The sequence below is a fragment of the Hevea brasiliensis genome, chromosome 12, assembly GCF_030052815.1.
Source record: "Hevea brasiliensis isolate MT/VB/25A 57/8 chromosome 12, ASM3005281v1, whole genome shotgun sequence".
NCBI lineage: Eukaryota > Viridiplantae > Streptophyta > Magnoliopsida > Malpighiales > Euphorbiaceae > Hevea > Hevea brasiliensis.
Genome location: NC_079504.1, coordinates 23,183,210 through 23,192,603, shown reverse-complemented (window position 1 = coordinate 23,192,603; position 9,394 = coordinate 23,183,210). Strand labels below are relative to the sequence as shown.

Here is a 9,394-nt window from a genome sequence, read left to right as displayed (position 1 = left end):
TATTGTTGATTAAAAGTAAGTCATTTACTTACTCAAAATGAGTAGTTAAAGAAACAGATTGTAGATCTTAAGCAGGCACAGGGAACTGATTTTGCAACCAGAGTTGAGACTGATGTACATGCAGATGATCCTTCTACTCATGATGGTAGTGCATTTGATCATGGTAATGTTGAGTGTAGAGGCACTGGACTTGGTGAGTCTACTATTGCTGTAGAGCATGAAAGTGAACAGGTTGTAGAACCTGTAGTCGAGCCTACTGTTGAACTTAAGAGTGAACAAATTGTAGAACCTATAGTTGAGTCTACACGGAAGAAGGAAGACTCTCTAAAGGATCAGCAGGAGAGTGCTCCACCTAAACCTTCTGCAGCTGAAGCTTCTCAGGCTAAGATGACAAGAAAAGTGTTAAGTCTACAGTGTCCAATCCATATTAGACTCTGGCTGCTGCTCTTCAAAGCCCATCTGATGAGGATGAATCACAGGAGCATGATTCTTTGGCTGACCAAATTTCTCAGCTTCCTGCTGCCAAACCCTCCAAGAAGAAGATGGTGCCTTCCAAAGCTATTCGAAAGAGCAAAAAGCTTAATGTTTAGAAAATAATCTACTTTTTTAGTTTATTAATATGTTTACTACTGTTGTTCAATGATTTTTCAGTTTGCTACTGTTTACCTTACTGATTTTCAGTTTGTGCTTACTTGGTTCATTTTGGATTAATATCTCTTATTTCCTTTTTGGCTGATGACAAAAAGGAGGAGAATGGATGTGTGCTTTTGTTTTAGGAAATTGGATGTGTACTTATATTTTGAAAATGGAAGTATGCTTATGTTTTAGAAGTGTGTATGTAAACTATTGTGGTTATGTATGCAAACTATTAGGTTTAATATTTTGCATATTGAAACTATGGATATCTCATGAATATTTCATATAGCATAAATTCAGGGGCAGTTTTGTATAGCTATTAATACTTTTACTTTTTAAACTTGTGTGCATACATTTAGGGGAAGCAATTCTCGCATAATAACATGCTTAGTTATACATAAACTTACACGCACTTTTATTTATTCTTGATTGATGATTCAATTGAGTATTGTCATCATCAAAAAAAGGGAGATTGTTGACCCTGTGTAGCTCAAAATGAGCATTGATTTTAATGATAACAAAAATCAAATAGAATAGCATTGATTTTAATGATAACAAAAATCAAATAGAATCTATCTAACTCAATTTTAAGTGATGTGTAGATGCTTTCTTTTATTCATGAAGAATCTTTAAGATTGCATCTAAGGAGGAAGATCACTCAAAGGCATCTCAAGATGAATCAAAGTTGAGAAAGAACAAGATCATGAAAGTTAAAACTCAAAGTAAAGGTATGAAAGTCATAGAGTTAGGAATTGAGTTTTAGGACTTGTGTAAAAAAAATAAATGAAAGTTTTAGTCAAATGGAGCTCAAAATTAATTTTTCTTTCAATTACTTTAAAAAATTTTCTCTCATCATGACCTTGGATATTGCTATTGGAATATATATTTTTCTTAAGATCTAAATTAGATTTTTTAAAGATTACAATTTGAAACAGGCATCTGGTAAATTAGTTTGCTAACTTGTTTGCTAAAATATTGGTTTGCTAATGTGTTTGCTAAAATTATAGTTTGCTAACTAGTTTACTACTGTCACCAAAAATTTCATTAGTTTACTAAATGATCAGAGTTACTCTACTTCGTACAAAAAAACAAAATAATGACTATTTTACCTAGAACAAAGTGTATAACATTCAAAAAAGGTTTCAAACAGTTTAAAATAATCTAGGACTATAAATACACTCTCTTTACTTCATTTTACACTTTATAAAAGCTTACAATTTCACTCCAATCTTGATTTTTCATTTATTGCTTTCATTCAAGAGTTTTAAAGTGTTTGAGCTACCACTTATAAATCAACTCATCTCTTCTTTATAGTTTGATTTGTATTGAGTGAGAGTGAGTGTTAAAATATTAAATCGCATTTAAGAGAGGTTGTATAAGCACCTATTGAAGCTTGAGAGTGTGATTGCTTGAGATAGCACTTGTCTACGGGTTCAAGCTACCTTGGTAGAAGCTTGGTGTTAAAGGATTTTTGGTCTCTTGCCTTTAAAAGAGTAAATAGTGAAGAGAAGACTCAAAGAGAATTCTTTGAGAGAATAAATGTAGACTAGTTAAGCCGAACCACTATAAAAATCATTATTTTTTATTTCTCTAACCTTAATCTCTTTACTCTTGTGTAATTTAAATTCTATGCATGTTATGTTAAAAATTGCTATAAATATTGATTGAGGCTCGAATTGCAATTTAAAGACACATCCTTGAAACACATATCACTTTCACTATATGTATATAGAAGCACCTAATTGAACAAAACCACAATTTTTCATTAGGCTACAAGCAAGGGCCGAAAAATTGATTAAGTCCAATTCACCGCCTCTTGGACTACTTTGGGACAACAACATTAAGCTCGCCGCTTACTCAATCGCCATGAATTAGGTTCATGGTATCTGTCATATAGTGGCTCAATTCGTTCTTGACGCTTCCGCTTGCTCATTTTTGTTGGATCTGAAACCTTAAAGAATCTAGGTGCCAGTTCCACAAGCCACTTCGGATCTATAACAGCTACCTCACGCATGTACTCCTTTGTAGTCATTACCAGTTCATGGTAGATGACCCAGTCTGGTTGTCTCTGAAAAAGAGCACTGCTTGGGTGGATATAAACTGGTTGGTTCTCAACTAGGGTCCGGTAACCCTCCTGTGGATCCTTTCTAGCAGCATGAAAAAAGAATCCTGCTGTAATTGCTTTTCTTATCTTCGTGAAATTCTTTCCAGCACTCACAACATCCAATTTATATCTGAAATCCAGCAGTAGCAACTGAGTTAGAAGTAGAATCACATAGATAAACAAATTAATAATGAAGTGATCTGGTCTTCCCACGGGTATATAAATGAAAAGAAACAAGACTAATGCAATCAATTATCATTTCCTTATTTGAAAGATTCACTAACTAAAATCGCAGGTAAGTAACTAATCCATAAAAATAAATACATAAAGCCAGCTTCGAAACTTCAACCACATAATATAAACACACATGCTACTGATTTGATTCTGATAGATGAAACAGCAAATCCTCAACCAGATAATATAAACAACCATGCTACCGATTCAATAGTGATAGACAAAACAGCAAATCCTCTATAGCATCCAGAGACTATAAATTTTTAGCAACTAGAAATTAAATGGGTTGAATGAAAAGGTTTATGTTGAAAGCAAGTTACTATTAAGAACTACATGACTTACCTTTGACCAAACGGCAAGACAAAAACAGGAAGCATCCAAAATCAGAGTTCGAAAACATTCACATGTATCTCAGTAAAAGTGCCCAATATATACATGATATTTGAAGCAAAAAAAGCCTTACCTCAATTTGTAATCAATAAATTCCTTTTTGTTAAATCACAGTAATCTATTATCACAAACTATGCTAAGGCAAAAATGAAAATTATAATAAAAAAATAATAATAAAAAGCATACACTCCTTGTCCCGCAATTAGGGGGGTAAAAAAAAAGAAGAGACAAGGCTATCACACCTAGTATCACAAATACAAATATGTACATTTTTGGCATTTTTTCTGCAGATATACCTATGTAATTTTTTTGGACTTGCCTCCATTTGATCAAAGAAGGAAAAGAAAATGAACATATCAACAATATCTTTCTTCCTAGTCATTGACAGAGTCCAAGAAAATAAATATGACAGTTCACAAAGAAAACACATAAAAGAACAAAATATCATGGCAAAGGCATTAGTTAAAACAACAGAAGATGAAAATCATACTTGTCCATGATTGAGAGAAGCTGTTTCCTAACATCCTGTGCCCTCCTCAAGGATCTGGACTGAACAAAATTCTCAAAACACCAAGGCCCTGAAAAGTTCTTAGCTTTCCAAGCTTCATATACAGCAAGTAAGGTCAAATGGTCTCCCTCAGGCTGGAAAAACTTGGCCCTCTTCTGATCTGCTTGAGCTTGTTTTTCCCTAGGCCTGTAGAATATGTTACCAGTTTGGATCATAGCAATAATAGTCAAAATCTCATCACTGCACCCAAGATCTACACTTGCCAGTAACATCTTGGACAATGGTGGATCCAGAGGAAATTCTGCCATTTTCCTTCCCAATTTGGTCAGAAGGCCCTCTTCATCCAGAGCTCCTAGACTGTATAGCTGTTCCATGGCAGATATGAGGGCCTGTGGCGAAGGTGGATCCATAAAATCAAAAGACAAGAGATCATTAATTCCCATTGCCTTCATTGTGAGCGTAGTAAATCCAAGATTTATTCTTTGAATTTCTGGAATTGTGGTAGGGGACATCTCATTACGATATGCACTTTCAGTATACAGACGATAACACTTTCCAGGCCCAGTACGCCCAGCTCTTCCAGCTCGTTGCTTGGCAGATGCTTGTGAAATTGGGGTTATAACCAGAGAATCAAGACCCTGCTTTGGATTATATACATTCTGCTTTGCAAACCCAGGATCAATAACATAAAAAATCCCATCAATTGTTAGTGAAGCCTCAGCAATATTGGTTGCCACGACAACCTTCCTCTTCCCTGGTGGGGCAGGTTCAAAAATCCTGGACTGCATTTCACTGGGAAGGGCACTATAAACAGGTAATATAATCAATTCAGGAACATTTTTACCTAATCCTTTCATCCTCTCATAGAGAGATTGGCATGCAAAATCAATCTCCTCCTGACCAGTCAAGAAAAGAAGTATGTCACCTTCAGGTTCTGTCAAGTGGATTTGTAGCACAGTGATCAAAGCTGCGTCTAAATAGTCACTTTCTGGCTGTTTGGTATATAATATCTCCACAGGGAAAGTTCTCCCAGGGATTGTGAATATGTTACAGTTGAAGAAATACCCTGAAAATTTCTCTGCATCTAGTGTGGCAGATGTGACAATCAAGCGAAGATCAGGTCTCCTCTTTACAAGATGTTTAAGTAACCCAAAAAGGACATCCGTGTGGATTGTCCTCTCATGGGCTTCATCAAGCATTATCACCGAGTATTGAGAAAGATTATCATCAATCAGGATCTCCCTAAGTAGCATACCATCTGTCATGTACTTGATCACAGTATCTGGTCCAGTACAATCCTCAAAACGAATGGCATAACCAACCTCCTCCCCTAAACGACACCCGAACTCTTCAGCCACCCTCTTGGCCACAGACATAGCAGCCACACGACGAGGCTGAGTACATCCAATCTTACCCTTCGTAGTATAACCTGCCTCAGCAAGATATTGTGTCACCTGGGTAGTCTTACCCGAGCCTGTCTCACCAATAACCACCAGAACCTGATTATCATGGACAGCTTGAATTAACTCTTTTTTCAACTTGTAGATGGGCAAACTCTGCCTCTGCTCCTGAATGGATAACTTTGATCTTTGCCCAAATGTTAAAGCTTTTCCAAATGCATCCTTTTTCCATTCAGGCATGTCATAAGCAGATAAACCAACACCTCTAAGCTCCTGAGCGAGATGTCTTTCACCAGTCTCTGGCATTGGGTCTTCCCAAGGACGATTAAGATCCTTAGGTATTGAATCAAGCATCGTCCTCTGCTGTTGTTCCCTTACTTCTCTCCTCTCCTTTATAAGTGCAGACTGAAGTGCAGCTGCACGACTCAATGATCCTTCTGGATTCTTAAAAATCTTCACTGGTGACATATCAACAGAGTACCTAGTCTGCCCTTGCAAAAATGCAGGCTCATCTTCATTTAACTCAATTTCAAGCTCTTCCTCAGCGCCTTCTTCTTTATAAAGCATCCCATCTCCCTCTTCATCATACATGGGATACTCTTTGACACTCAAAACTCCAGAAGCAATCAACTGTTTTGCCTCCCATCTCTCTGGTGAGCTCATTCTCTTCAATGGTCGACGTGATGGAATGGCATCATCCTCCTCCATGATCCTAATCCCAGAAAGCCCTGTCCTAGTCACTGGCCCCTCCTTCGATCCTGAAGGATTAGTCCTAAAAGTATCATCATCATCTGAGCTCTTCTTCAAAGGAAGCAGATCCTTACCAGTATTCTGATCAACATCCCTCATGGAAAGACTCAACTTCTGTCCTGAAACTGAAATCACCTTAACATAAACATCCTGGTACCGCTTCACAACATCCTTGGCATTACCAACCCTCCTACTTGCAATCTGTGAAACATGAACCAAACCCTCCTTGCTCCTGAATTCATTCAATTGCACAAAACAACCTGAGTCCATCACCCTCGACACCCTACCCTTATACACCTTGTACAATTCAGGCTCACTGGAACTGTCACGTCTATGCCTCCTGTCCCATTGGCTTGTACCACCGTCCCTGTCATGATACCCATTTTCTTCACTTACATCTCTCCTAGGCCTGTCATGCCTATCCCTCTGCTTTCCTCTATTCCTGTAATCACCACCTCTATCATCTTGACCAACATCATAATCTCTATCTCTGCGCCTCTCAACTCCATCAGATCTATCCCTATGCCTATCTCTATCTTTACCCCTCCAGTCTCTGTCTCTGTTCCTATCGTCCTCTTCTTTTTCCCGTTCTTTCCTTCTCTTCTTAGCCTCCATTTCGAGTTCACGTTCAAGTTCCTTGGCTCTCTCCTTACTGTCTGCAATAGCAAGAGCTCTGTATGTGGATTTTTTAGTATCAGAGAGAGAACCGGTGTCTTTATTCTTGGATTCCTTTTCAAACTTGGGCTTGGGCGGGAGGATGGCATGAATGATAGTCAATAGTGTGCGAACAAAGTAATCGGGCATTTCGGCACCGTTTTCCTTCAACTTGGAATCAAATTCATCAACTGTCTCACAATTTCGGCCGAATTCGGTGATGAACTCCGCCAATACTTTGTCTCCAAACCCTAAGTGAGTTTCAAGCTCCGTGCAAACCTTAGATACGAGTGATAAATACTCCAGTTTCTTAAGGCCATCATTGTCAAGTGTTTGTGTTGTGGCAGCCATTATTCAATTTCAAGGTGTAGAATAGAACGGAGATGGATTCAATAAAGAAGAGGGAAATAATGGGATATTTGAAGGTGAAGGTAAGTATTTTGATCTCGTTAAAGTTCCGGAAGCTTACTGAGAACTGCCACTATTGGCAGTATGCAGATTCAATCGAATTTTCGTTCCTTTCTGGTCCCTCCCCGTCGTCGTCGCCGTCTTCTTATCTTCGTTGTCCTAAAATTCTTTAAAAACCTGCGGCTCGATGAATTCTTTGGATTCGTCAGTACTTCTCGGGGCACTTAATATTACACTGGTCGGTTTTGGCCCGATAAATAATGACGATGGACAGCCCAGACGGATAATGACATTATTACTGGATACTAAAAAGCCAATAAGTGCTGGGTGGCCAAGTGTACCCCAAAGGCGGAATTCAGGTTGAATATTTAGAGAACGCGTTATTAGAAATGTAGATACGAAATTGAAAAATTAAGTCTTAAATCCTAAAACAGATATAGAAGTGTATACTAATAAAGGGTAATTTTTACTATTCATAGGAACACTAAAACCCTTTCTTTTTCTTTTTTATTTATAAGAAGGGTGCAATTTAATTAAGGTTTAGTAATTAAAACATTTGTTCCGGTGAGGTGGAATCTTTAAAACATTTGTTCTTTGATTGTCCTCAGGCGGTGCAGGCTTGGTTTCTTTCTTCCCTTGTACTAAGATCATCTCGCCCGCCTGCTTTATCGATTCCGGAGTGTTGATTGGAAATCGTAACTATTTTGAAGCAATCGGCCTCTATTAGCTCTAGCACTGATATCATTATTATGGTGGTGTTCATTTTGTGGCACATTTAGAAAGACAAACAATTTTGTGATTAAAAATTGCAACTTTTCCTCTCAGGATATTTTTTCAGCGGCTCTTTTTCATCATTAGGAGTTTTCTGAATCAAGAGGTGGTTAGGGAGCAACATATAGAGCCCCATCATAATTCAGTGGATTAATTGGTTACCGCCCACGGAAAGAATTATCAAAATCAATTTTCATGGAGCAGTGGATCAATCCAAGAATTGTGGAGCTATTGGAGTGGTAGCTCGAGATGCAAGTAAGAGGCCCGTTGCTTGCACTTATTGGCGCTCTCTAAGTATTTCAGATCCTCTTATAATGAAAGCCCTTGCTTGTTGAGAGGCTGCTAAGCTTGTAGCAAGCTACAATTTCAGCAGGGTCTTCATTGAAGGAGACTCTCTTTCGGTGATTCATTCTATTAAGGGCTGCTCTTCTTTTCTCTCAATTAAAGGTCTAATTTCTAACATTACCATGCTAGTTAGTGATCTGTCTTTTGTCAATTTTATGTATGCCAATAGGATGAAGAACAAAATTGCTCACAGCATAACGCGGAAATGTATCTTAGATTATTCTTTTGCTGTGAATCCTTTAGTTCAATCAAATTTTTTAATTACTTCGATGCTTGTTTAAGGCTTGTAATGCACTCTGCCTTTGAAAAAAAAAATTTGTATATATAGCTTTGATTGTGTCACTGCTCAAATTCTGGGCCAGACCGATATTAAGACTTGGATCAGTATAACGCTCCCAAAATTCGTAGTAAGCGTAATTATCCCTAACCCAACCATAACGCCTATAACTATAGTCTAAATGCAAAAAATTAAATGGATAAAGTCCGACTATAAATTAGACTACCCAATGAATAGTATTAACTTACCCAATCTATAAACACAAAAATAACTCATCTTGGGAAACTCAGCTCACCCTCACAATCCTCAAAATAATAAACAATCAAATGGGAGCTCGGCTCTCTCATCCAATGTGGATACTCATCTTATACATTCCAACATATCCGTCTAATAGGTTTACAATTTCAAAAGAAATAGATTGTTACAATCCCAACAAGATTAGAATACTACTAACACATCCGAAGTTCTAGATTATAAATCAAGAAAATAAAATATAGCTAGGCTGCAGTCACGACCCAACCTATGAGCCGGACTGGCACTAGGACCTGAGCCAGCCTAAAGCCCCCGAGACCCGTAGTAAGTCTAACTATTCCTCAATCCAACTCTAAGGCCCATTTGAGCCCAATTTTAAGAATTCAACCGGATAGAGTCCGGTCATAAAATGGACCATTTAACGAGGAGTTTTTGACTCGCCAGACCTGTAAACACCATATATAATAAACTGGAGAGCTCAGTTCACCCTCCACACAATCAAATGTCATAAAAACAAATGGGAGTTTGGCTCCCTCATCCATTCCAACCATACATGCATTTAATAAGTTTACAGGTCCAACATGACAATTATATTACAGACCCAATCAAATAAATATATCTAACATATGTGGAAATTGTAGGAGTTAACAAAATTATACAAACAT

At 37.7% G+C, this 9,394-nt stretch overlaps 1 protein-coding gene across 1 annotated transcript; it reads right to left on the bottom strand.

The window, feature by feature from the left end:
- Nucleotides 1-2,333: 2,333 nt before the first annotated feature.
- Nucleotides 2,334-7,456, bottom strand: LOC110666020 (probable pre-mRNA-splicing factor ATP-dependent RNA helicase DEAH5). The gene is made up of 2 exons (XM_021826358.2): nucleotides 3,855-7,456; nucleotides 2,334-2,870 (listed from the first exon to the last, which is right to left on the bottom strand). Exons 1-2 carry the CDS (start codon nucleotides 7,025-7,027, stop codon nucleotides 2,477-2,479), a joined length of 3,567 nt encoding a protein of 1,188 aa, XP_021682050.2. The 5' UTR covers nucleotides 7,028-7,456; the 3' UTR covers nucleotides 2,334-2,476.
- Between the last annotated feature and the right edge of the window lie 1,938 nt (nucleotides 7,457-9,394).